The sequence below is a fragment of the Talpa occidentalis genome, unplaced genomic scaffold, assembly GCF_014898055.3.
Source record: "Talpa occidentalis isolate TD23 unplaced genomic scaffold, MPIMG_talOcc4v2.1 talOcc4.12, whole genome shotgun sequence".
In the NCBI taxonomy this organism is placed as follows: Eukaryota; Metazoa; Chordata; class Mammalia; order Eulipotyphla; family Talpidae; genus Talpa; species Talpa occidentalis.
Window position 1 is genome coordinate 70,128,227 of NW_023601212.1, and position 27,620 is coordinate 70,155,846.

General features: G+C 42.9%; 1 protein-coding gene across 4 annotated transcripts in view; it reads left to right on the forward strand.

The window, feature by feature from the left end:
* The first annotated feature begins 5,494 nt into the window (after window positions 1-5,494).
* DCAF8 (DDB1 and CUL4 associated factor 8) overlaps window positions 5,495-27,620 on the forward strand; it is a 41,310-nt gene continuing 19,184 nt past the window's right edge. The window contains exons 1-6 of one of the 4 annotated variants that reach the window (XM_037506671.2): window positions 5,495-5,650; window positions 6,366-6,438; window positions 18,329-18,403; window positions 21,699-22,381; window positions 23,326-23,466; window positions 24,451-24,545. In XM_037506671.2, the coding sequence (XP_037362568.1) occupies window positions 18,355-18,403; window positions 21,699-22,381; window positions 23,326-23,466; window positions 24,451-24,545 (968 nt within the window). In that variant the 5' untranslated portion in view covers window positions 5,495-5,650; window positions 6,366-6,438; window positions 18,329-18,354. The other 3 variants (XM_037506673.2, XM_037506674.2, XM_037506672.1) reach the window with 3 other exon arrangements.

Sequence of the window (27,620 nt, forward strand, 5' to 3'; positions counted from 1 at the left end):
TCCCATCACCACCAAGGGAGGGTGGCTGGGACCTGAGGGTGGAGTTGGGTAGCCAGGTTGGATATAAAAACCAAACACGTGGGCCTTGGGCTCTCTCGCTGGCTCATGATCGCTCGCCTCCTGGCTTCACGGCTCCTGGCTGGTGGCCAACTCTGAGAGCGCCATTTTGGGATTCCTGATCGGCGGATCGGGTAGGACTCATTTAAAACTTTGTCTCCCACTTTTCTCCCAGAGCTGTACATTTCCTCATTTCCCCTTCCCTTGTAAATAAACCTTTTATTAACCCTTCACGTGTGCCTGCAGTAGAGCATTGATAAGTCCTTTTAAGCGCGCGGGTGAGGACCCAGTCAGGCACCCCGTTTTGTATCGGGGTTGCTCTACAACATGGTGGCATAGGGGTTGTCAGTGCTATCACTTCAATGGCCTGAGTTAGATGCCTGGCTAGAGAACTAACCCACACATGGCACAGCAGACCTCTCCTGTCTCGCTGCTGCTCCCCTTGAAGTGTATTGCAGTAGATCTGCCTGTTGTCCCCAATCTGGCTCTGGTGAATCCTTTCACTCACTCCCCTGCATGTCTGGCCTACACCCCAGTTCTTCCACGCAAAAAACAAACAAACAAAAAAAAAACCCAAAAAATGACCAAAAAAAAAGTCCAAAATAAAGAGTTGGTAGTAATAGCAATGGTGTCCACAAAGCAATGAGCACCATAACCAAACTATAGCTCCACTCAAATCACTCTTGTGAAGGCCATTAATAACCTCCATGCTTTCAAATCCAGTGGTCAATTTTCACTCATCTTTTTAAAGATTTACTTATGCATACAAGAGCTGGGGTGTAGGCCAGACATGGGGGTTGGGGGTGAAAGGATTCACCAGAGACAGAGTGAGGAGCAGAGCACGCAGTTCCACTGAAATACATTGCAGAGGAGAGCAATGGGCAAGACAGGAGAGGTCTGCTGTACCATGAGGGTCAGCTCCCTGGCTGGGGATAGAAGTCATGCTGCAGTAGCTGCTGATACCTTCGTAGTGCTGAAAATTTTAAAATGAAAAATGCATCATAACTAGGTCAAATTACACAACTTCTAAAAATGAAAACAAAAAAGGTTGGTTGTTACTTTTTTTTTTTAAAGCTTTATTTATTTATACAATGCCGCGGGCCAGCACAGCAGTAGACGATGAGGCTATCTCAGGGTTGAGAGAAACACACAGGGTGGTCAGGGAGTCGGCAAAAGAAATGACAAACAGATACACTTCAAGAGAGAGTGTAAATCTGAGTGTAATTCTCTTTGAGTTTGTGACCAGTATATATATGTTTTCTAAAAGCATAGGAACAATGAATATCAACGAAATCAGCTTGCTCATGGGTTTAGCTTATCACTGACAGGGCAGTGATTTACATCTGGACCTAGCCTCATTCCTAAGTAGATAGACCATTAGTTTTGTTTTTAAACTATATAATCACATTTTTTGTTTTACTAACTACTTTTTTACCTAAACTATATTTTAATTATTACAGGGTTTAGTAATGTTTCATTTGAGTCAGACTTATGTTAAGGATTTCATATGATTTTTTTAATTAACAACCAATGACCTTTATAGAAGAAAGAAGGAAGTTTAGAAAGACAATAAGGGAATAAAGTTTGTAGTTCTAGAAAGACGAGATAAGGTTTTTTGAAGTAGCATTCTTGTAGTGGTTCCTGGTGGTCGTTATCTTTTGATAAGCATCTGTCTTATCTATGTTTTCAGGGAACTTTGCTGTACTCCCCTGCGCCTGGTTCCTTGCCCAGTCGGACCTAGGGACCATGGCGAAAGCCATTAGCCCTAAAGGTCACTGCAGGGGGAGGTGCAGCAATACAAGAGCTGGGGTACAGGACAGAGGCATAGGAGGCTGAGAGAATTCATCAAAGACAGAGTGGGGGGGAGAACAGGTAGACAGACAGAAGGCATTGCTGAGGGGAGCAGCAGGAGAGACAGGAGAGGTCTGCCATGCTAAGTGCGTATCTCCCTGGCCGGCCGGGATCAAACCCGCACTGCAGAGGCTGCAGACAGCTTCACAGCGCAGTCCTCAACCCGCCCCGCCACTGGGGAGGCCCTAGTTGTTACTTTTAAATCAATACCTTTTAAATAAATTTTGCTGTATTTTCTTTCAGACCTCTGCTAGTTGGATCACCTCAGGATCAGGGCTTCAGTCTATAGACTGTTCCTGTTTAACAGGGCTCTCCACTTGGTAATGGTACCTTTTATACCTAACGACTTCCCAGTTCATACTAACAATTGCCCCTTCTAATAAGCTCCAAATTTATAGTATTTGTTTACTCAGTAGCTGCATTTGGAAATTTAGGTATCTCCTAAATTTAGGTATCTCCTAAAGCTGAACAGGCCTAAAACAGATCTGGACATTTCCCGCAAAAAAACTTCTGCCTCCTCTAACACTCCCCATTGCAATTCTTGATGCTCATGTTAAAAAAAAAAAAACATAGATTAAGATCTGGAAACAACCTAAATGCCCAAAACCAGATGACTGGATCAAGAAAATGTGGTATATATACACACTGGAATACTATTCAACAATCAATCAAAAAGATAAAGTCATGCAATTTGCAACATGGTTTTTTTTTAATAGACTTATTTTTTTATGCATACAAGAACTGGGGTAAAGGCCAGAGGTGCAGGGGTGAGAGGATTCACCAGAGACGGTGGGGAACAGAACAGGCAGACTGACTGAAATACACTGCTGAGGGGAGCAGCGGGCAAGACAGGAGAGGTCTGCTGCGCCATGTGGGTAGCTCCCTGGCTGGCCAGGGATTGAACTCCAGCTGCAGAGGCTGCGGATTGCTTCATAGTGCTATGCTTAACCCCTTGCGCCACCAGTGAGGCCCATTTTCCCATCAACCTGGATGGAGCTAGAAGGGATTATGCTCAGTGAAGTAAGTCAGAAGGAAAAAAAATATCAGATGGTTTCACATACAGGAGGAATATAGTGAAAATGAAAAAGGGTCAAAAAAAAAAAAAGAGAGACAAAACTTGCAGGCAACTTATAGATCTGAGGTATATAGCAGGGGAGGGGGAGGGACATGGGTCAAAATAGGGAAGAGCACACAGGACTATGGTGATGGTTCGTTCAGGTTCATGGGTGATTTGGCAGGAGATGTATAGGGACCACATGAGCAGAGAAATCAAGTATTATACAAAAATTAAAAAAAAGTAAGGAAAAAACCTTAGATTGTTGTTTCTATTTTGTACCCCATATTTAATACATTAGCAAATCCCCTTCTCCTCCTTCCAAGTACATCTTGAATCCTCCCATTTGCCCTGTAACTAATCTCACATTATCCTCTGTAATAGCTTCCTGTTTTTTCAGCTTTTTTCCCTTCCTACAGGCAGTTAAAGAATCAACCCAAGTGAATCTCTTCATTTACAAATCAGATCAAGTCTCTCTTAACATCTTCCATGGCTTCCTAGCACTCTTAGGATAAAAGACAATGTCCTCTCCTAAGGGCAAGTTTGAAGTGATCTGACAGCCATTATATTTCTCTAAACTAAATTTCTACTTGCTCTTTGACACACTGGATTCCTTGCTGTTCTTTGAATACACTGAGCACACTCAAGCAGCAGGTCTTTTTATCTTGCTGTTCCCTCTGCCTGGAAGGTTCTTTAGACTGTGTGAGTCACTCTCACTTCAAATGTCACCTCAGCAGATGGACCTTTCCTATGTAAAAGATCACACCTACTCAGATAACCCACTTTTACTCTGCTTTTTTTACGGTATGTAACATAACACCATAATCTGTTGCATCATCTCCTTCCCCTTCCTGACCCCTTTCTCCTCCCAATAAATAGGATCTATGAATTCAGGAATCTTAGTTTGCAGCCCCAGCACCTAGAATAGGGCCTCCCATGTATAGGAATCCAATGGTTGATGTAGTGAATGAATTAATGAATAGAATGGCAGTGCATTAGAGAGCTGCTTTGTACTCTGACCTCTTCTAGGTGTTGAGGACACAAAGATGAAAAAAACAGTTCCTGCCGTTATAGACTTTAGATTCTAGATAGTCAGATCTCAAATATATAATTAAGAGATTAAATGTTAATGATAAAAAAGTTATAAAGAAAACAATGCAATGCAAAGCCAGGATGTTGGTGGAGGGTACCAATTTTGCTGGAATGGTCAAGAGCTGCCTTTCTGAGACAGTAGCATTTAATTTTTTTAAATATTTTTATTCTTTTTTTTTTTTTTTTTTAAACAGGCAGATCTACTGAAATAAGCAGCATTTAAGAGATTTGATTGAGTGGAGAGAGCAAGTCTGGTAAAGATCTTAAACAGGCCAAAAGCCCAGCTGCTGAAACACGCCTCTGGAGTGTCAGCCAGGCCTATAGAGCAGAAACAGATCGTGGGGGAGAGTTAAGCAAGTCGTGAGGGTCTTCCTTAGTGGCACTGTGATCATCTTGTTCTTTTTACTATGTAATGGGAAGCTTTGGGAAGTTTTGAGTGAGGAAATACTAAGACTTGACTTACATTCTATTAGTTTAAAATAATACTTTTTATTTATACAAACACTGGGGTACAGGTCAGAGGCGCGGGAAGGTGAAAGGATTCACCAGAGACAGCACAGAACAGGCAGACAGACCGAAGACACTGCTGAGGGGAACAGCGGGCGAGACAGGAGAGGTCTGCCGCGCCATGGGGGTATCTCCCTGGCCGGCCGGGATTCGAACCCGTGCTTTAGAGGCTGGGGACAGCTTCACAGCGCGGTACTCAACCCGCTGCGCCACCAAAGAGGCCCCTTGACTTTCATTCTACAAGGTAACTCTCCCCAGAAAATTCTTGACAACACATAGCCTAGGAACTCACAGAGGGAGAACGAGGACCAAAGGCATCGATTAACGTTACAACTTTTCCGTATAAACATCACTCTGCATGCCCCGTGTTTATCCAGCGGGACATCAACTGGCAGAAAGTCAGCTGTGGGGCCTGTGCTCACCCCGGGCTTCAAAAGTGGGGTAGCCTCCCCGCTTCAGAGCCCTCGCTGCGCGGTGTTGGGGACCTTCTGGGCGTCTCTTCCGGGGAAACTGCACCCCGACCTCTCTAGCCCCGTTTAAAGAGCAGGGAAGGCGCTCTTGGAGAGCAGGTCTACAGGTCACAGAAACTTGTCAGCAAACAGGGTCCTCAAAAGAGAGTGTGAGGAAGGCGTCGCAGACGCGCTGCCGCCCGCCGCCTCCAGGAAACAACTTGCGGGACAGTCAGAACGGAGCACGCGCGCGCCCGCACCCCAGCGGCCCCGCACCCCAGCGGCCCCGCACCCCAGCGGCCCCGCACCCCAGCGGCCCCGCACCCCAGCGGCCCCGCACCCCAGCGGCCCCGCACCCCAGCGGCCCCGCACCCCAGCGGCGCTCGCGCTCGCACGCCCCGCCCCCGCGGCGCGGCGTCGCAAACCGGCCGCAAAGTGCGGTGGCGCAGGCGCAGGCGCGGGGCGCGGAGGCGGCGGCCGCGGGCCAGTGTAAGATGGCGGCGGCGGAGGACCGGGCAGCTGGGCCTGGGGCAGTCGGAGCGGCCGCTGGCAGAAGGAGGACTCGAAACGGGAAGTGGGCTGCCCAGCCCCGCCTGCTACGGCGCCTGTAACCGCCCGGCCGGATCCCCCGCCCTACCCGGTCCGTGTCCCGGCCCGACCGGCCTGCCCCCTCCTCCAGCCCTCTTCTGAGCATGGCTCTGACCCTTCTCCCCGCTCCCCTGGCTCATTTCCCCCTCCCCCGTCCCGGACGCCTCCGGGAACCCTGGCCGTCCTTCTCGGGCCCGCCCTGGCCCGCCCCGAGAGTCCGCCCTGTACTCGAAGGGACGTGCGGCCCCAGCTTGGAGCGCGTGCCCCCGACCCCGCGGCGCCCCTCCCCCACCGGGGACTCGGCCGGCCCCGCGAGCCCGAAGCCGGGGGCCCTGAGTCGGTTGTCGGCGGCTCGTCCTCTGATGGCACCCCTCCTTCCGCGTCCAGACCTTCCGGGACCCCGCAGGGCGGCCCTTGGGTCCGGTCGTTGGGAGCAGCTGGCGCAGGGACTTGTCGCTCGCGGCTGTGTCTGGGGTCTGTGACCTGCCGCCTGGACGCAGTCGCCGCCGTCAGCTCGGTTCCCACTGGGCTGCCGCGGGTGGAGCGGATGGGGGAGGGTTAGTCCAAGGCGCAGGGTTTTCTTTTTACGTTTTCATGCAACCGGGAGAGTTCCTAACTATGTCGGGTACTTAGTAGTCAAAATTAGGTAAATTAGTCTGGTTTTAAATAGTTTTTACGAGGCCGAAAATGTCATGATGGGTATTTTTTTTTTAAATTAAATTTAGTAGAAGAGCAACCTTTTCCACTTAAACTGTAACTTTTCTCAGTCCTTCAGTGACTCTACGGACCTATTTTCTCAGCAGCTCAGCCCGGCCCTACTTCAGTGGTAAAGAAGGAAAGGTGAGTAGGAGATGAAGGCATTGAAATTTCCGAGTTCCAGATGGACTTTGTTGCTCAGGTGCTGAACACTTAAAGTCAAAATTCCTACCGCAGTTTCCCGAAGAGTTGGGGTGGTGTCTACCCCTGGTTAAATTACTTTTACAAGTTTAATTGGCTGCGGGCATCTTGACTTTCTGTCCTCAACTGTGGCTTGTATTTCACATGTCTCCAGTTAGGCCTGAACTTAATGTGTCTCCTTTCTTTCTTCATTTGTTTGTGTGTTGTGGATCATGTTTCTTACATTGTTAAAAGTTGAGAATTAGTTTGCCTGAGTTCTCTTCAGCCTTTTGTCAAATCAAGTCTATTCCCAGCTTAGGGCGTTGGGTAGTTGTTTCCTGCTATTTTAGAAGAAAATATTCCCCTGCTTGAAAAACTGGGGATTGATAAGTGATGCTGCCCTCAGGTGGTGTCTGTGTTCAGTCCACCTCAGAATTCCAACTATTTAGGACCCAGTGATAAATTTGGAGTTAAAAAGTATATGGGCTGCTCTTTTCTAGCTGAAGAATTCTTGGTCAGCAGAGGAATCTCCTGTGTATTCAGCAGCATGGGGCAGTGTCAAAAAGGGAGTACATTTTTCCAAGCTGTTGGGCTCTTCAGTGATCTCCATCAACAAATTATCAAAAAGCTGGACCCTCTGCGGTGCCGGTTCATTCCCTGGCCGCTCGCGAGGGTCCCACCAAAAAAAAAAAAAAAAAAAAAAGCTGGACCCTGAAAAGGTCCTTCTTTGTGGAGCAGCTCTGGTTGGGAATTCAGAATGCAGAATTTCTTATTTCATCTCCCCAGTTGGACTAGCACAGATGAAAACTTTTTAGCCTTCTCTGTTGACTTCCAGATCTTTTGGGAGGGAGACAAAGACACATGGAAATTAAGAAAATGTTAATAATGATCAAAGCAACTGTATGCATTTGGGCTGGTGATGAACTTGGAGTTGACCAGTTTTCATTTTTACCCTTCAGGGTTGAAATTCTGTATTGAAAGAAAGACTCTTGGGTATAGGTTGGTAAGGTGGGCTGTATTTTTTTAATTTGTCTTTTTATGAGATCTGGAGCTCTGCTGGGTGAGAGGAGTGGAGGAAAGTGGGAGGAAGAAAAGGAAGTATGTTGAAAGAGGTATACCTTTGACTGTTGGTTATTCTTCCATGTGCTGGGTAAGAATCCCCTCTTTCTCTCAAGGTTTTCATGTGTTATGCTTCAGGTGACATTCATGTATACAGTGAATCAATATTCCAGTATTCTTTTTGACCGCAACTGTAAAATTCTTACCTTTCTGAAGATATTTTTTACTTCAGAGTTTTGTTTAAGAAATAAACAAAACCTCTTATCCAGAGGTCTATTAAATCAGTCCCAGTAGCACAATCCTTAGGATAGACTTGGTCAACCTAAGACCCAAATTTGTCTTCCCAGAGAATTAAAAGAAAGCAGGCTTTTGTTACCAATTTAAAACAATACTGGCATTTCAGAAGCCAGTGGACTCTAAAAGAAGACATTGGGTAGAAGTGTACCAAGTTGTGGGAAACTGAGTTTTTCAGTTCCCCTCTCTGGATCCTGTATTCTCTCAGGCTGTTATACTCATAAAGTGACTTGTTAAGCTTCGTTTTAAGGTGGTGGATTTATTTTCTGTTTTGTTTCTATCAATGCTATAGGGAAGTTATTCTTGATATGTCTAAGAAATGTCTCGATTAGAAAATACAAAGTCATTCAGACAGCTTTTTATTGCATACCATTGGTGTTAAAGTTAGTTTTTAACTAACTTTAGTTTAAAAAAGATGGAATTACCTTTTTAATTTTTTTTGAAGATTTATTTATTTATACAAACACTGGGTACAGTCAGAAGCACGGGAGGGTGAGAACTCACTAGAACGGGGAACAGAACAGGCAGACTGATGAAATACACTGTTGAGGGGAGCAGCGGGCGTGGCAGGAGAGGTTATGTTGCTCCATGTGGGACCCTTGCTGGCAGCCGGGGTTTGAATTGGCGTGCTGCAGAGTCTGCGGGCAGCTTTGCAGCCCAGCGCTCAACCGCTGTGCCACCAGAGCAGGCCCACCTTTTTCATTTTTAAAGCAGATTATCATTGAACCAAAATAATCTGTTATTTACCTTCATCCATTTGGCAACCAGGCAACTAAAAGAATTGAATTAGCAACAGACTTGAAGGGTAGTTACTATGTACATCTTAATTTCACAGCCAGTTGTCAGTGCTTTTTGTCTTAACTTTGCATAAAATTGAAAATTTAACTTTCATTTTAGTGAATATACCCAAGAAACTTCATTGCTATAAAGTGGATCAGAAAAAGGGGCTACCTACCTATTTTTATTTATCTATTTATTTATTTTTAAAAGATTTATTTATTTATACAAGAACTGGGGTTCAGGCCAGATGTGCAGGAGGGTGAGAGGATTCACTAGAGACAGAGTGGGGAACAGAACAGGCAGACTGATGAAATACATTGCTGAGGGGAGCAGTGGGTGAGACAGGAGAGGTCTGCCATGCCATGTGGGTATCTCCGTGGCTGTCAGGGTTCTAACTGGCACTGCAGAGGCTGCAGACAGCTTCACAGCACTGTGCTCAACTGCCTGCGCCACCAGGGAGGCCCCCTATTTTTATTTATTGATTCAGTCATTCTCTTGTTGGAGAAAGTCCTTGAAAGGTCTTCAGAAATTATTGTGTGATGAATGTTATGAGTTGATCACTCCTTTATATTAGGCTTTTATCTCTACCTCAACAGGACATAATTTCTGGGCCAAAAGCCCAATTTCTCAAATAGTATCTTAACTCAGAAATGTGCAGGCTATAAGTATTTAATGAACTGAGTCTGACCCAGGTTTGCCAATGGGGCATGGGGAGTAATTAATATCACAAAGATGACATCTTACTAACAAAACATAGTATGTCTAAAGTTTTTTTATCATTGTATCTGAGAATTTAGGTGTTTGGTTTTATCCTCTGAGGATGCTGTTTGAGGAGGTCTGGCCATGTACTAATGTGAAACATCTGTTCTTGCCTCACCTATTTACTTGGGTTAGTGGTTTTTCTTTTTTTATTGTGATACTGGTTTTTCTTATCCATCTGGAAAGCTAGTGAGAAACAGGTAAGCAGATTTCATGGACTGGGAACAGTGTCCTAAGTTGTGTACAGTGTTTGGAAGATCATTGTTGGTGATGTAGAAGTGCAGGCTTCTCTAGGAAGTGTAGTCTGGAACCAGAGATGAGAAGCTAGGAAAGCAGTAATAATGCTTGCCATGTACAGCAGACTCTTTGCATATGTTGTCTTTAATCCTCCAAATCAGCTTTTGCAGGGTAATGGTATTATCCCATTTTACAAAAGAAGAAACTGAAACTCAAACAGGTGATGGTAGAAGTGGAATATATACCGGGTCTGAATGGCACCAAAGCCATTTTCTTTCTCTTATACCATATGCTGTCTTTTTAAAAAATGGGCCTTTTTGGTGCCAAAGAATGAAGCACATAAACTGAAAGGTACAATTCAGTATTTACGTACTTACAAAAGTGTGCATAAAGTGTGAAAGATGTGTCCAAATGACAATATGTATGGAAACATTTTTGAATTGTTTAAACATGGATCTCAGTTATGTTTAATTGGTCAGCTAAATGTGTTTTTTAAAGAGATCGTTTTAATGGACATAACTGCAGGACAGCTGAATCCTTTTGTTATGTGATCCTTGAATAGGGAGAAAATTGACATTCTCACTCAATACCTGAGGTTATTCTATGAGAAATTATTGTGACTCTTGCAGCCTTTTCTCAGTATGCACTTTTCTGCAGTGTTTGAAACTTAGTCCACCTCCAACTTCTTTAGACTTTTTTATCTTTTGACTTCCAAGGCACTTAACTGTCATTATTCTTTATACCGGAGCATTTCTCTGTCTTTCTTTCATTTTCATAAAGAAGGTAGATATTCCCCATGAGTCCTTCGTTGGCCTGTGTTTCAGAGCTTTGCTTGCTCCTTTTTCTTTTTTTAAAAGATTTAGTTTACTTATTTATGCATACAAGAGCTGGAGTGTAGGCCAGTGGTGCAGGGGGTGAGAGGACTCACCAGCAATAGAGTGGGGAGCAGAACAGGCGGATTGACTGAAATACACTGCTGAGGGGAGCAGCGGATGGGACAGGAGAGGTCTGCTGTGCCATGTCGGTAGCTCCCTGGCTGGGTATCGAACTAGTGCTGTAGTGGCTGCTGATAGCTTCATAGTGCTGAGACTTAACCACTTGTGCCACCAGGGCTTCCTGCTGTCTTTCTTTTGTTTTATTAATGAGGTATATGTTTATGATGTATTTGATTTTGAAGCTCTGTCTAGAAATAATAAGACTGTATCTGTGGCCCTAATTTATTTCTCAAGTTTCAGACCTATATTGGTCCTCAAACAGCATTGTTTCTTTATATTATTGCATTGCTAGCATGGTGGGGTACAGATGAGCCACTGGGTGGCACCAGAGTCCGTAATTGGGATAAGGAAGGAGTGGCCCCACCCCCAGCCTTTACAGTTGGATTGCCCTGTGCTGTCATATCTGCACAATAGGAATGGAGATAAATTCTCTGATCCAGTAACATTCATTTCATAGTTTCTTTTTGCTTGTCTGTCCAGTTGACCAGAGGAGACAGTATAGTATATTCACTCCAAGTACTTAATAGAGGGTGGCCCAGAGCTAACTCTTTGCCCACCGCTTCAGCATGTTTTTGTGTCGTATCAGTTTCAGCTGCTTTGGGCTTTTCCTTTGAATATCAATGCCTTAGGTTCTCTATGATTAATAAACTGTAGTTGAGTATGGCTGGCATAGGAAGCAGGAAAGTGGTGTGGAAAAATATTTATTGTGAAGTATAAAAACAGTAAGGTAGGAGGATGAATTTAAAATGAGCCATTTCAGCTTGAAAGCAAAAATTGGGGAAAGGGAAAGTAGGACTGGTTGCTTCTAGATGGACTGTGCCACATAGTACTGAAAAGCAAATTTGTACTTTGGATGGAGATCAGACCTGAACAGCTGTTCAAAGTTGTGAGTGGATGGGACATCTGTCTTCCCAAAAGAATCAGGGACTGTGTAGTGTTCATATATCTGTCTTACTATAATCAGAATATTTTTTACTGTCACCTTTTAAATTCAGGGGAAATGCTAAAACCTTATCTCATTTAAATACGGTAGGAGAACTGGGTGATCAAGTTGTATGAGGTATGCCAAACAGGGCTGCTTTGTTGGCCTGAGGCCTGACTCCTGGGACCTAATGGAGAGTGAGTTCCTGTCTTAGGAAATAAATCAGGGAGAGTTAGCAGACTGTTTTCTCAGACACTAGCCCCAAATAAATTAAAATGAAATTGAGAGAACTTTAGAAAGTAGAAATAAAAAGCATAATTATACAAATTAATGGTATAACCACTTTTTTCGCTAGTAGCTTAGAACAACTTTAAACTCTTGATGTCCTTAGCTGTCATCAACTTCAGGATTCATCTTTTGTGGGTTACTGTGGTTGCTGATAAATCACTTAGGTAACTTTGGTTGCAGCAAAAATCCTTCTAGCACTTTCACTTTTAAGCAAGAAAACCCGATGTTTTGGCCTTGTTTATTATGGCAGATTGTCCACTTTTGCTGACTTCTATTAATCACATCCTTAAGAATTGAGTGTTTTTTATTGCTGGGTTTTATGTCATTTAACACTTTATATGATTTCTGCCCCTTCCCACCATTCTCTCTCTTTTTTTTAAGACCAGATTTATTAAGGTATAATTTACATATAGTAAAATCCACCTGTTTTGAGTGATGCTTTTGTGGGTTCTTAAAAATACATCATTGTATCACTGCCACATCATAGAGTGGCAGCTTTGGGTGCGGACTAGGGAATGATTACTCAAGGTCCATGTGGAGCAGTCAGAAGCCTAAAGGGACTATACCAAGAAGGTGAAGTCCCATCCAAGGACAGTCTGTTTATTAAGAATCAGGTTCAGAGCCTCCCTGGGGGCGCACGGGATTTAGAGGCGCACTGCTGTGAAGCTATCTGCAGCCACTGCAGCATGAGTTCGATCCCCTGCCAGGGAGCTGACCCACATGGCGCAGCAGACCTCTCCTGACTCGCCTGCTGTTCCCCTCAGTAGCGTGTTTCGGTCAGTCTGCCTGTTTTGTTCCCCACTCTGTCTCTGGTGAATCCTCTCATCCCCCACACATCTGGCCTGTACCCCAGTTCTTGTATGCATAAATAAATAAATCTTTTTTTTTTTAAAAAAAGAATCAGGTTCAGAGAAGTTAGGCAAACGCTTTGGGATGCCTTCTTGTCTGTTGCAAGCTAGGGTGCAATGACCAGGGGCTATTGCTGGGGGGATGGAGAGGGGCTCCATTGTTCCTGCTATGCAAAGCATACTATCTCTATTCCCTATTCTTACTTACCTGTCTGCTGATCTTTGTAAGAAAGGTATTTTAGCTGATCTTGCTAATCTGGCCATAATGTCTGCCCGCAGTTTTCAGCAGATACTGGTTTCCCAGTATGTTCCTCATGCCAGAACTTTTGTCCTTGGTTAGAGGCCCCCTGCCTGACTGTACATTTAGCTTGACCAGCAGGAACTCTGGGCACTGAGACAGCAGCCCCAAGAACAGGAAAGGTCAGGATCCCACATAATACTACTGTGATTGAAGCATAGGGCATTTTCATCATTCCCCAAAGTTTTCTTGTTCTAGTTTGTAGTCTTTTCCCTTCCCCCTCCCTAATCCCTGCTGCCTCTGATCTGCTTTGTTTTTTGTTTTTTTTTTTTAAGATTTATTTATTCATGCATACAAGAACTGGGGTGCAAGCCAGATGTGCAGTGGTGGTGGGGGTGGTGGTATGAGAGGATTCACCAGAGAGATTGGGGAGCAGAACAGGCAGATCTATGGAAATACACTGCTGAAGGGAGCAGTGAGCGAGGCAGGAAAGGTCTGCTGCACCATGTGGGTTGCTCCCTGGCCCGCTGGGGATTGAACTTGTGCTGCAGTGTCTGGTGATAGCTTGATAGTGCTGTCTTTACCCCCTGTTCCACCAGGGAGGCCCTGCTTTCTGTTCTTACAGTCTATCTTTTCCATAATGTCCTATACATGGATTCATCCATTATGAAGCTCTTTGAGTCCTGATTCTTCCTTTGCTCATATGGACATTTGATACCCATCTGTGTTGCTGTGTGTGTCAGTACCAGTAGCTCATCACTTTTTACTACTCCACAATTCATTTGTTCATGACTAGCTAAAGAACAGTTGATTATTTCTAGTTTTTGGTGAATCTCAATAAAACCACTAAAATATTCACCTGCAGGGTTTTTTTTTGATGAGCACATAGTTTCATTTTTCTTGAGTAAATACATGAATGTGATTACTGGGTTGTATAGTAAGCATATGTTTAACTTTATTAAAAAATTGCCCAATTATTTCCAAAGTGAACAGTGTATGAGAATTCTAATTGCTCTGTTTCTTATTAGCACTTTACTAAGTGCTAATAAAGTAAGTTTTTATTATTATTTTAAACATTTTTGCCATTCTGATGTGTGTGGAGGATTTTTTTTTTTTAAGATATTTTTTCCCTTTTTTTATTTTTAAGATTTATTTATACAAGAACTGGGGTACAGGTCAGAGGCGTGGGAGAGTGAGAGGATTCACCAGAGACAGAGTGGGGAGCAGAACAGGCAGATGGACATAAGACACTATTGAAGGGAGCAGCGGACAAGGCAGGAGAGGTCTGCAGGTCTGCTGTGCCATGTGGGTTTCTCCCTGGCTGGCGGGGAATCAAACCCAGGATGCAGAGGCTGTGGACAGTTTCACAGTGCTGCACTCAACCTGCTGCACCACCGGGGAGGCCCTGTAGCGGGTTCTTATTGTGGTTTTATTATTTTGTATTTTCCTAGTGACTAATACCGAGCATCTTTTCAATAGATTGTTATTTAGTTGTGGGAGATTTTAAATACATTCTAGCTGCCATCCTTAACTTAATGTCTTTTGTAGCTATTTTTTCCAGTCTGTATGTTTTCTTTTTTTTAACATTGTCTCTTGAAGAGTGGATTTTTAATTTTGATATGTACAAAATTAAATTTTTTTCTTTTATGTTTTATGATTTTTGTGTTCTATCTTAAATGTTTGCTTAATCCAGTGTTCCAAAGATTATCCCCTTCGTTTTCTCTGGAAGGTGTACTGTTTTCGCTTTTACATTTAGGTCTGTTATCCATGTTGTTTTTGTATATTGTGCAATGTGAGAATCAGGTACCCTTTTTTTTTTTTTTTTTGCATTTCGATGTTCTGTTATCTGGTATACATGGTCTCTTTCCTTAGTATTAGGGAAAAATATAAGCTTCAGTGGTTTTAAACAAGAGCTGGTAGTGCCTTTTCCACAAAGTACTCTTAATACTATCTGTAATAAACACCCTCTGCTTGTTGTTTTTTTTCTTTCTTAGTTAATATTTTATCATATGTTTGGTTAAAATTTTGAGGCCTTTTTCTTAAGACAAAAGATCTAGGTCACTGGTATTTCTTGGTAGAAATTAAAATGACACCCAGGTCTTTCTCCCCATCCCCCAATAGTTTACTCTTTAACCTTCATTTTGGCAGGGGTTATGGTTATTTTTAGAGTACAGGCAGTAGAGCTAATCTAATTAAACTTCCCAGCTACCTGGGGCAGTGAGCTCATCAGCTCTTCCAGTTTGATTTGCCTGGGCTCGGATTTTACATGGAATTTAAGGTAAAAATAATTTATTGGGAATGTAATGCATTAAAGAATGATGAGAATGCCTTAAGTTTGGGTTAAGTTAGGTCCCTAACTTCAGATTATAAAACAAGGTGGCATTCTTTAGTGGTTGAAGAGGTTGTAGAGTAACTGCTGCTCTTGACACGGACAGAGTCTGAGCATCTTAGTCTGCTGTGATTCTGGCATTCACTCTAACTCCTGCCCCAGAGTGGAGATGGTTTTAAATTTCTTCATTTTGGCTGAAATTTATATGATAAAAATAACAGTATATCTCCAAAGTGTAATTGTTTTATTATTGTCATCATTTCTTGGTTTTCTAGGGGAGTTATCTCCCAAAATAGGTATGATTGCAGTCCAAGAGGTATGGAAGATGATCCAGTGGTATACAGAAAAAGGAATGTTAAATAAAGAAGTTTCTATTTTTCAAGACAAGTTTAATATTTAATGAGAATTGATTGTGTGTGTACATAGGTATTGAGGGTTCATGCTCAAAGTCTTCACTGATAGAGGTTCATAATCAGTTTGAGACCGCTGCTCTAGCGCATCCTCTGCACAAGTTTTAACATATAATTCTATTCATCTTTACCACCGCTGGAATACAAGTAATGTGACAAAAAAAAAGATGAAATCAAGGGAAGATTAAGTAGCTCATCCACAGTCACAAAGTATGCTGATAGCTTAGCTGATACTAGAGCCCTGGACTCTTTAATTTTCATTCTAGGAGTAATTTTGCTAAATTCAGTGGCCCCTACAGTGTGACCTTTAGAAGCCCTCTGCTTATCAAGTCAGTGATTAAACAGAGTTACATAAGCATTCACGAGCTTTTTTCTGTTTCTGAATTTAGACGTAAAGTCTCTCAGCTTCTTCCCTCAAAGGATAGCGATCCCTTCTTTCAGGACCTTAAGCCAGTTTCCCCAGATGATGATTTCTGCACCGTGGGTGTGGGTGACTCTCATGGGAACTTTTTCTACTTCTCATACCTGGTCATCTAGGCTGGCAAAGCAAGTGGGTTTTCTAGTCCCATTATAAAACTAAAGTTCCATTAGTCTGGGCTTGTGTGGAAGTGGATGAGGAAGGTTCTCTGGAGTGCTTCTTTTTTTTTCTTTTTTTTTAAGATTTATTTATTTTATACAAGCACTGGGTACAGTCAGAAGTGCGGAAGGGTGAGAGACTTCACTAGAGCCAGAGCAGGGAGCAGAACAGGCAGAAGGACCGAGGTACACTGCTGAGGGGAGCAGCGGGTGGCAAGAGGGGTCTGCGCGCCATGTGGGACCCTAACCCGGTGGCCGGGGATTGAACCGGTGCTGCAGAGGCTGCGGGCAGCTTTGCAACCCAGCACTCAACCGCTGCGCCACCAGGGGAGGCCCTTTTTTTTTTTTAAGATTTATTTTTATTTATACATACAAGAACTGGGGTGTAAGCCAGAGGTGGGGGTGTGTGTGAGAGGATTCACCAAAGAGTCGGGAGCAGAACAGGTAGATCCTGTGAAATAAATACACTGCTGGGGGAGCAGCGGGCAAGACAGGAGAGGCCTACTGCGCCATGTGGGTTGCTACCTCGCTGCTGGGGATGGAACTCGTACTGCAGTGGCTGGTGATAGTTTGATAGCGCTGTCTTTAACCCCTGTGCCACCAGGCCTGAAGGAGGTATTTATTGCTTAGATGTTCAACAGAGCTTAGATGTTCAACAGGGCTACTGAAAAGGGGGAGAAAAGTCTATGAGGAATACTGCACAAAAATACATGAATCTAAGTAGGAGGAGGAAAACAGCCTGCTTGCAATAGCTCTTTACTGTTTCTCATTCTGTGGCCTTACATATTTTTGTTGGTGTTCTTTCATCATCACTCTTCCAGGTATCCTTTCCTTCAAGTATAGCTTGGGTCTTGCTCTTACATTGTTTCTCTCCTGTTCTGGCTTATTCTGAGCAATCTTTTTTTTTTTTAAAGATTTATTTATTTATTTATACAAGCGCAGGGTACAGTCAGAAGTGCGGGAGGGTGAGAGAATTCACCAGAGCCAGAGCGGAGAGCAAAACAGGCAGAGTGACGAAGTACACTGCTGAGGGGAGCAGTGGGCGGCAGGAGAGGTCTGCTGCGCCATATGGGACCCTCGCCCGGAGGCCGGGGATCGAACCGGCGCTGCAGATGCTGCGGGCAGCTTCGCAGCCCAGCGCTCAACTGCTGTGCCACCGGGGAGGCCCACTCTGAGCACTCTTGAGGCAGTTGTCTGTTGGCAGAGGACCCCTTTTTTGTAGAGGGGAGTAGGGGGTAAGGATCAGGATGGGGCTGCTTCTGGGATAATTGTTATGGGAATGAAAGGGCTGTTGAAAGATTAGAGGCCAGTGTGCCTGGGTACAGGGACTGGAGTCATAATCATACTTTGTCTTTAACCACTGCCTTTTGTCCAAGGCACTGAAAGGGCTTTACAAAATTCTGGTCTGAATAATATTATTATTTGCTCTTTGGAATTTGCTCGAGGTAGACTAGAGGCCTTGAATAAATGTTACAGTAGATAAAGGAAAAAAGCTTTGGTACCCTGATCCCCAGTTGGGGCTTTGCCAAAAAAGAGGGATCTGGCCAAAGTTGGTGGAATTAAATGAAATAGTGTTTGCCATTTTACCCCAAGAATTTGATTTTCTGTATCTCTGTTGATTTGAATGTAAAATGATATTCACAGTCTGACCCATCCCTTTGTGTTGTGAAGACAGTGATCCACAATAAGAGTTTGTGGATACATGTGACTAATATTTATAATATAAGATTCATGCCTATAGGGCAATGCTGAAGCTAACTTTTTGTATTGAATTAAGGCTCTCTGCCTTAATTGAAATACCTGTCCTTTTATACATGCCTGCTGTTCCAAATTTTATTTAAGTTCACTCTTTCCCATTTGTAAAAGCACTGACAGGTACTTGGTGAATAACATAGAGAGATGACATTTGACCTCCCAAAGTTATGTCCCTTCATGGAATTTAGACATATCAGGGGAAATCTGATATGATTTTTAGTTATTGTGAAGCCCTATTGAGCACACACCTAAAGCTGATTTTTTGTAAAAATGACAGTGGCTGTATACTGTTAACTCTCCTTGTCCCTTACCACCTTTCCCAGATTGTTTCCTAATTGTTTCATTTTCTTCCTCCCAAATTCAGGCTGGCTACAATCAATAGAATTCAAGATGTCCAGCAAAGGGAGCAGCACAGATGGCAAGACAGATTTAGCTAATGGTAAGATGCCAGATGGAGGTGAAGCTATTTCTGCTATCAAGTGAGGTTCTCCTCCCCCAGAGAGAGTGGAGACCTGGATTTTAGAGGAGAAAATCTTTGCTAAGAGTGACCTTCCTGTGTTGTAAGTATAGGAAACCCACGTAGGAAGCACCTTGGACTGTCAGGTGCTTCTGTTCCTTTAGCTTTTATCTGGTTGTCTTCAGGAGATTAGCAGTAGAGTTGTGCTTCTTAAAGAGGTTAAGTGGTTTGGAATTCTGAAAACTGGTAAGGGTGGACAAAGTTAGGAGATACTGTTATTAAAGGATAAAAAGTAGACCCTATTGGTGGTAGGAAAGGGAAAGGTGAGATTTCCCCAGTGATAATGAAAAGTCTCCTTCCTTTGGTAGAGACAGGACAAGAGATACAAGATGAGAGGAGAATTGGGGCCTTCTTTTTTTTAAGACCAGTGCTGCCAAGTGTGAAATCATTGGGTCTAGGACAGATTCAAAGTAGAATATCTAGATTCTGATAGGCTATAGCTACTTGCTGGTTCCCCCCTCCCCCCAAAGATTTATTTATGCATACAAGAACTGGGGTACAGGCCAGAGGTGTGGAGTGTGTGAGAGTGGATTCACCAGAGACAGAGCGGAAAACAGAACAGGCAGACTGACTGAAATACACTACTGAGGGGAGCAGCAGGCGAGATAGGAGAGGTCTGCTGTGCCATGTGGGTAGCTCCCTGGCAGGTCGGGGATGGAACTTGTGTTGCAGAGGCTGTGGATAGCTTCCTAGTGCTGTGATTAACCCTTGCACCACCAGGGAGGCAGGCCTTACTTGCTGTTTTTTTTGACTAGTGCCTCAACTCTGAGCTAACTTCTAAACTAGAGAAACGTCCTTCAAGTAGGTTGGATAGCATGGCGTCCTTAGCACCTTCAGGTCAGGATTAGAGGCTGAAATTCTAGTTGATGTGATGAGTAGAACAGTGAAGTTAAGGAAGGGAAAGTGATATTTTCAATATGTCCCTTTGTTTTTTTCCTTACCAATGCTTTCATTCATTTTCTGTAAAAGAAAATAGTTCAAATTTTTCTCTGGGCTTAATTGAAAGGCACAAGGGTTCTAGAGGAATTTGAGTTATACAATGGATATGGTGTTTGACCATTAGCTGGATCAGGGATTGACAAACTAGGGCATTCAGGCCAAATCCAGCCTGCCACTGTTTTTATGAATTTACTGGACCCCAATCTTCCTGTTTTTTTTCCCCCACCCCCCGTAGTATTTGTGGTGGGGTGTGTGTATGTGCGTGTTTTTTTTTGCTACATCTGTGGAGTCGAATTGTTGGGACAGAGATCCATATTGCCTGTGAAACCTCAAACTTTTACTGTCTGGTCTTTGACAGAAAAAAAATCTTGATTATAGACTGTTAGGGATCTCCTGCTGAACTTTTGATGTGCTCTGGCCCTTATGTTAATGTGATAAGGCCTGCAAAGTACTCTTCATTTATAAATCATAATTTTAACAATGCTATGAGTTTTGACGTTTTTCCTTTTTCATGGAAGTGATGGGTGTGATATTTTATCCCTGCTCACCACTCCCAATCTCTGACAGTTGTATTTCAAAAACCACAATTATTAATCTTTCCCAGCATATATATACCAGTCTGAACAAATGTAGTGCTCAGGAGCAAATTGCTGTACTTTTCCCTTTTTCATCCAGTTCTTAGCCAGGTTATTTTCATACTGAGCTTTTAGTTGAGGTGCTATTTAAAAAGAGCTGTTTACATGTCTCCCAGCCTTTTGTCACTACTTGAACCAAAGCACTTGTTTTCTGTATTGGGTTTTGTCTAAGAGTTTACTGAAAAGGAGTTCTGTTGCTTAGAAAGTGATTAGTTATTACTGCTCTAATCCAACAACTAAGCAGTAAGGTACCTTGACTTTGATTTGACTCCTTACCCATCAGTGTGGTATTAGAGTGGAATAATTCATCCAAAGTCACATGTGGCTAGTCAGCCTTTTTTTTTTTTTAAAGATTATTTATGCATGCAAGAACTGGAGTCTAGGCCAGTAGTAGGGGAGGTGGTGGTGGTGAGAGGATTCACCAGAGACAGAATGGGGAACAACAGGTGGGTTGACTGAACTACACTGCTGAGGGGAACAGCGGGTGAGACAGGCAAGGTCTGCTGTTCTGTGTGGATTACCTCCCTGGCTGGCCAGGGATTGAACTCGTGCTATAGTGGCTGCGGGTAGCTTCATAGTGCTGTTAAGGTACAAACTTAACCCCTTGCATAGTCTGCTTTTTCTGACCACCTTTCCTTCAGACAACATACAGTTTGTAGTCTTCTGAGGAAAGCATCCATGAGCACTATGTAAAATTTTTTCTCCTCTTCCTTCTCACCTGGACCTTAGGTTGGCATTGTGGTCATACTGGCTCTGGAACATTGCCATAGACATAATTGGAGTATGGTTTGTCATTGTCAGCTGAGAGACTACAGTATCTAATTGTAGGTAGTTTGATCACTAAGAGTGCCCTGGTTATAGCTAACCTGGTGACTGTGGAATATGTTGCTGTGCTTTTCTCTCATAGTAGCCCTGCTTTTTTTTTTTTTAATCAATCTTTTGTATGTTTCTGTTAAAAATTTGTCTAAATAAAGAATTTCTATAGTATTATATTGTTGGAAGTCAGAATATGTTTATTAAGAAAAAGTAAACAATGAACCATTCAAATGTTCACAGTTCCCATTTGGCTCTTCTACTTTCTTCTGGGTTCTTAGTGGCTTTAGGACCTTGCAGGGAGAAACTTCAGAATTTAGGATGCATGAAATGTTGTAATGGTGCTTTCTCAATATGGGTCCAACTTCACATCTGCTATCAGAATGGTTTCAGTCAGTTATTCTCAAGGCTTTTCTAAGAAGATGGCTATGCCAACTCTTACTTGGGGGAGTGGGGAGTGACTTAATTATTTGCTGTAATTAATAGATGCCCATGCAGCAGAACAGAGCCTCAGGTAGTTGTAGCAGGCATACTTTCATACAGTCTGCCAATGCTTGGCTTCTTGAGGATTTAGAATAATATTTGGTTGCCCTGCAGTTCTCGTGTGTAGGGGTGTGTGGAGGCTTTGATCTTGATCTTTTTAGTTTCTTGTCCAAGATTTCCCCTTGGAAGATAATTTTTATAATCATTTGTGGTGAAAACACTTTGACCAGAGTTGGATTCTTGATCTTTTGATGTGATGATTTCTTAGGCTAAGGAAGGAAAATATCTCTGACAATATCCTATTTCTTTAATCTCCCTTTACCTACCCATTCCTTACTAACATGCAGGAAGCCTGTCAAGCAGTCCAGAAGAGATGTCTGGAGCTGAGGAGGGGAGGGAGACATCCTCAGGCATTGAAGTGGAGGCCTCAGACCTGAGCTTGAGTTTAACTGGGGATGATGGTGGCCCCACCCGCACCAGCACGGAAAGCCGAGGCACAGATACGGAGAGCTCAGGTGAAGACAAGGACTCAGACAGCATGGAAGACACTGGCCACTACTCCATCAATGATGAAAACCAAGTCCATGACCACTCAGAGGAAGAGGAGGAGGAGGAAGAGGAAGAGGAAGAGGAGGAGGAAGAGCATCCTCGACGCCGAGTACAGCGCAAGCGGGCCAACCGTGAGCAGGACTCGTCAGATGACGAGAGGGCCCTAGAGGACTGGGTGTCTTCAGAGACATCAGCCCTGCCCCGACCTCGCTGGCAAGCCCTCCCTGCCCTGCGGGAGCGGGAACTGGGTTCAAGTGCCCGCTTTGTATATGAGGCCTGCGGGGCCCGAGTGTTTGTGCAGCGTTTCCGCCTGCAGCACGGGCTTGAGGGCCACACTGGTTGTGTCAACACCTTGCACTTTAACCAGCGTGGCACCTGGCTGGCCAGTGGCAGTGATGACCTGAAAGTGGTGGTGTGGGACTGGGTGCGGCGGCAGCCAGTGCTGGACTTTGAGAGCGGCCACAAAAGTAATGTCTTCCAGGTGAGGCAAGGGGGCAGAACAGCAGTGGAGAAAAGCAAGCATGAGTTAGAACAGCTTGAATTGCTACCTGGAGAGGGTGCTGACAGCGGGGTTGTTAGGACACATCTGTACTTGGTCTTACTGTGCTTCCTATTCTGATGTTGAGGAGTTCAGGATGCTGAGAGCCTGTGCAACCTTTTGTTTCCTTGAGCGTTCAAGGGAGTTCATTGTAGGTGGGGTGCTTAGAGCTCATCAGGAAGTACCATGTGTGCCTCAGGAGGAGGCAGGTAATGTCAGAACCAAGTCTCGTAAGCCACGCTGCTGGGTTTTAATCCTGGTCCTACCTCTTACGAGCTGTGTGATCTTAGATTACTTAATCTCTGTCTTCAGTTTGTTTATAGTGCAAGACTAATAACATTGAGGTTATAAGGATTAAGTAATAGAAGCTAAATGATTAGAATCATACCTGAGAGCAAATAAACATTTGGTAAATATAAGCTGATCCTGATATTCTGGACATTTTACTCAGCCCCTCTCATCATATAGATACTAGCCTTTTATCCTTAAGCGCTTTCATGTTCCTTCTCTATCATCTCCTGTAGCTTTCCTTTCTCTTTGTAGCAAATTTATGTTTGCTTCCTGAGTCAAGATAGATTTTCCTTTTTTTCTTCTTTGTTCCCTGGTTGGCATAGACGTAATTTCATCTGAGTACTGACATTGTACAGTTTAGCCTTCCCAAGGCAACTGAAATGCTCTCCTATAACGGCTACTTTTTCCTCTTCTTTCTCCCCTTTAACTTTTGAAAGAAATTGGATTGTAGCCAAGTGTTTAAGAGTAGGAAAGCCAAGTTTCTAGCTGTTGTGTCATAAAAGGGGACAAGTTGGGGTTGTCATCACATTTTTCCTCTCAAATTCACCTCCTCAATTTCTTTTTGTTTGTCCCATTTTTCATTGTTAACACCCCAGGCAAAGTTCCTTCCCAACAGCGGTGATTCCACCCTGGCCATGTGTGCCCGTGACGGGCAGGTGCGGGTGGCAGAGTTATCCGCCACACAGTGCTGCAAGAATACCAAGCGAGTGGCCCAGCACAAGGGGGCGTCACACAAGGTAAGTGAGCTCTGCTCAAAGGGTATGCATCCACTCTTCTGCGGGTTTTAGTCTAAGCTCTGCTGCATTTCTGCCATGGCATTCCTTGCGGTGGGTACCTAACTTCTTTCAGCAGTAAGGTTTGTAGATTAGAGGGGAGAAAAGGCAGCCACCTTAAATTTATTGGAATTGCTGGATCAGTTGATTATATCTAACCATGATTGATCTGGAGACCCTTAAATCTCCTTTGCCTTCTGAATCTTTTATATTGTCTTTGATTGTATTTAGAACATCTTAACAGCTCTCAAGTGCTAATGGTTGGCTCCTCATACACTAGAGCTCCAACTCTTCTGCTCATAGCTCTCAGTGCACAAGTAGCTATTTCTGGAAACCCTAATTTAGAGCTGGAAATACAGGCCAGATAGTCATGGCAGCCAGTGAGGAGCTAGGAGCTGCCGAGTCTCTGAGTAGGTACCATGTTCTTCCATGCCAGCGGCAGCAGGGTCATCTCTTCTTACAACCCTGAGCCAAACGTGTAGGTGGAGCCCTAGGGTATCCTCTTCTAGCCTATGTGGCTCAGGAAATGTGAAAGTTACCTATTTTTTAAATTTTTAATCCTCCCAGTCCACTAAGTAGGTAATTTTTAGAATGTAGAGGAATGAGACTCAGATACCATTTCTCTCCCATTGTGGAATTGATTTATTTAAGAATGAGCCCTAATGGCTGATAAATTTTCCTTTGGTATTACTGTTCAAATCCCTTGGAGACTTAGTTAAAAGAGCATATCACCTGTCTTTTTGACTTGTATAAACAAATTGCAAATAATTCACACAGAACAAGAGAGAATGAGCTCAAATGACCTCCTTTCCTGGGATTTTACAACAAAAAAGACAGACATTTCTCTTGGTGAACATTTTAAATGAAGCCCTTCCCAAGGTAGAGGAATGAATTGGACGACCTCTAACCTAAATCTTTAGAAACCTCACCCTTCCCTTTCTCCTTCAGTTGGCCCTGGAACCCGACTCTCCCTGCACGTTCCTATCTGCAGGTGAAGATGCAGTTGTTTTCACCATCGACCTCAGACAGGACCGGCCAGCTTCGTGAGTATAATAGTAGTTAACAGAACTGGGTCCCATGTCCTAGGTAATGCTCACTCTTTGGTCTGTTGGACTCTTCCCTTTGTGCCTGTGATAAGAAGCGGGTTAAGGTTGAAGTAAGGTTAGTCTTAATTTGTGGTGGTTTCCCAGCATTGCAGTACTGTTCAGGATGGGCATTAATAACATGTGATCTTCACTCACTTGGGTGCAACTCAGCCTACCCACTAGAAGCCTGTTACTCTACACAGTAGCTTAGAGATATGAACCTCTATCATTTTCAGTTCAGTTACTTAGAGAAACATGAAGGCAATTCTGTGATAAATCCTGAACAAAAATATCTGGAGGTCTGTCATCCCAGTTCATTTTTCTATGAATTCTAGACTTATCAATTATTTCCTTTTCAGCTGTGTGATAGCATAAAAAGAACATAGCATGTAGTTTGAATCCAGGTCAGACCGAGGTTAAATTTCAACTTGGGCAGTACTAGTTATGATCTAACCTTTTTGGACCTTAGTTTTATCAACCTCACTATGGGCATAATCAGTTGCCTCTCAGTCTCTGTCTTTATCTCTTGTTGCTATAAGGATGATTGATCAATGTGTTTGATGCCTGGTATCTGATGACATTGTAACTAACTACTGTTACAATTATTTTAGTTTCTTTTTTAAAATTACCAAAATAAAAACAAAACTCTCCTGCAACCAGAACATGCTATCCCTAATCGAAGATGTTGCAATGAAGTATTTAGGCTAAAAATTTGGGGACACATTTTTCATTATAGCATAGGGTGGGTATGTGCGTGTACACAAACGGCATTGGGTATGTCTTCTTTTTATAAAGTTCTTCGAGCTTTTAAAAGTACTGTGTATAGCTTGGTAGTGCCACATGCTGTATTTTTTTAAATTTGCAACTTTTCCAGAGTTTCTGCATTTTACAGTTTCTCAATTAGATTATTTCTAGTGGAACTGTAATTTGAATGCATTGTTCTCCGGGCTGTTTGTGTAAGAACTTAGGTTTCATTATTTTAAAACTAACTTAAAAAAATGCCTGAAATATTATGACTACATAGAAATAAAAACCCCTTAATAGCAACATAAAAAGTAAGTTTTTAATTTTATAAAAAAGTCATCTTAATATAAAATTTAAATGTAAATTATATGGATAAAATGCAAATGCTTCCTCATGCACTGTGCCCTCCTCTCCACTACTCTAGCTATTGGTAAACATTGTTAAAAAATTCTAAGTATCTTTTTGTATTCTTTTTTATCTTTATATATATCTATTTACTTTTCTCATAAATGGTATAATTTATGTATGTATAAAGAAACATTTGTATATGTTCATGCAATTTGCTTTTTTTAAATGTGTGTTGGAAATGTTTCTATGTCAAACTCTGAAGGCCTACCTCATTTTTAACCATGACGTATGGTAGCAGCATTGGCATACAACAGTTTATTTAACCAGCTACCTTGTGATGTATTGTCTAGATTACTTTATTGTCTTGTCTTAAAATTACTTTAATAAAATCTTGTCAGTGTCAATATTGAGTAAAGGTTGTTACTGATTTACATAGCATCCAAGTAAAATATGAATTAACTTAAGGAATATAATCTTTAGGCTGATTATTAGACTTTATTTTTAGGGAAATAAGTATAGGAAAAATTGTCCGCAAAGTGGAGGAGTTTCAAAAACTGCTTAAGTAATGGAAGTTTTGGCTTAGGGAAAAGCTATATTGTTTCCATAAGTAAACCTTAAAGATGATGAAGGTGGGGGGCATGGGGTTATCTTTTGGGAATTGGAACAAGCCAGGGGATAAGGGATCTGCCACCTGATAGTAGCCTTCAGAAATCCAGCTGTGGGAAATATCTGAATCTCTCCAGCAGAATGATAATTGTTATTTTCATTTTTCAAGTTCCATGGTTTTGTGATGATCATGGAACTCTGGCAAGTTCTGTAGTAGGGAGGGGAAGGACAAAGATGCAAAAGTTATGTGAGTTGGTTTGATGTGCTCTGGTGGTAGTTGTAAAGCTGACTGTGAGAACATAACCTGCAACTTGGTGGAAAACCACTATTGGGACGCAAGGTATTGGTAGCCTGGCTCAGTGGTGGGCAAAGTAGGTGATGTTGGCCATGTCTTGAATTTGCAATGAAGCAAAATGGGCAGAAATTATAGCTGAGAGTGGAACAGTGGGTGAAAGCAGTGATAGATGAATGGGACGGAAACTAAAAGGGAGACACAGAAGGAACTTAGAGTAGGAGGAGCTCAAATTCTAGATTTGGGAAATCAGAAACAGCCTTCAAAAAGTTTTTGCTTTAGGGGAATGAGGTGGGGGACTGAGCGAAAAAGCCATGGCCAGAAATTCTAAGCTGTCCTTATGTGTTAAGCTAGTCCCTGAACATCTGCTTATGTCAGAAGCATTTTTGCGTGAAGTTGGCATGGGGGAGTTTTCTTTTGCCTCTATGAAAGGCGAGTCTTTGGAAGCTGGGATGTTGGCTAACATCTCAGGAAGAGAATTGGACTATAGGTGGAAGCCAATTTGAGATACTCTTGAAAGGAGTCATTTGATCATAATTATTTTTCCCTTTTTGCTGGAACATGCCTGCTCATTAAAATGCTGCATGTTTTAAGGTAAAATTTGGTAAATTTGTTTCATATGGTTTCCATGTATCACTGCCCTTTGATGTGAAAAAATTTTTTTCATAGTGCCATGATTACTCACTTAAAGCATCTCTGCATGTTCCTGAGTAAGCTAAAGTGCTCTGCATTCATCCAGTGGGAGAGAGAAGTGTTTGTTTTAGGTGACTAAATAGTGGCATAGAGTGAGTTCTTTATCAGGAATATGTGACACTTCAGCCAAACTTGTGATTCTTGGTTTTGTTTCCATGTAGTACCTTTCATATTCATCTGAACCTCCTGAGAATCCATGGGGATAGTCCTGTGGAAGGGGCAGATGCTGCCCCCTCCTTGTCTAAACTAGTTGAGAGCTGTCCATTTTGTGCTTGGAACTCTTTGATATGACTTCTGCTTGTGTTAATGAGGTTTCTTGTGTGTTTTCCTTAAAGATGTTCATTTTTAAT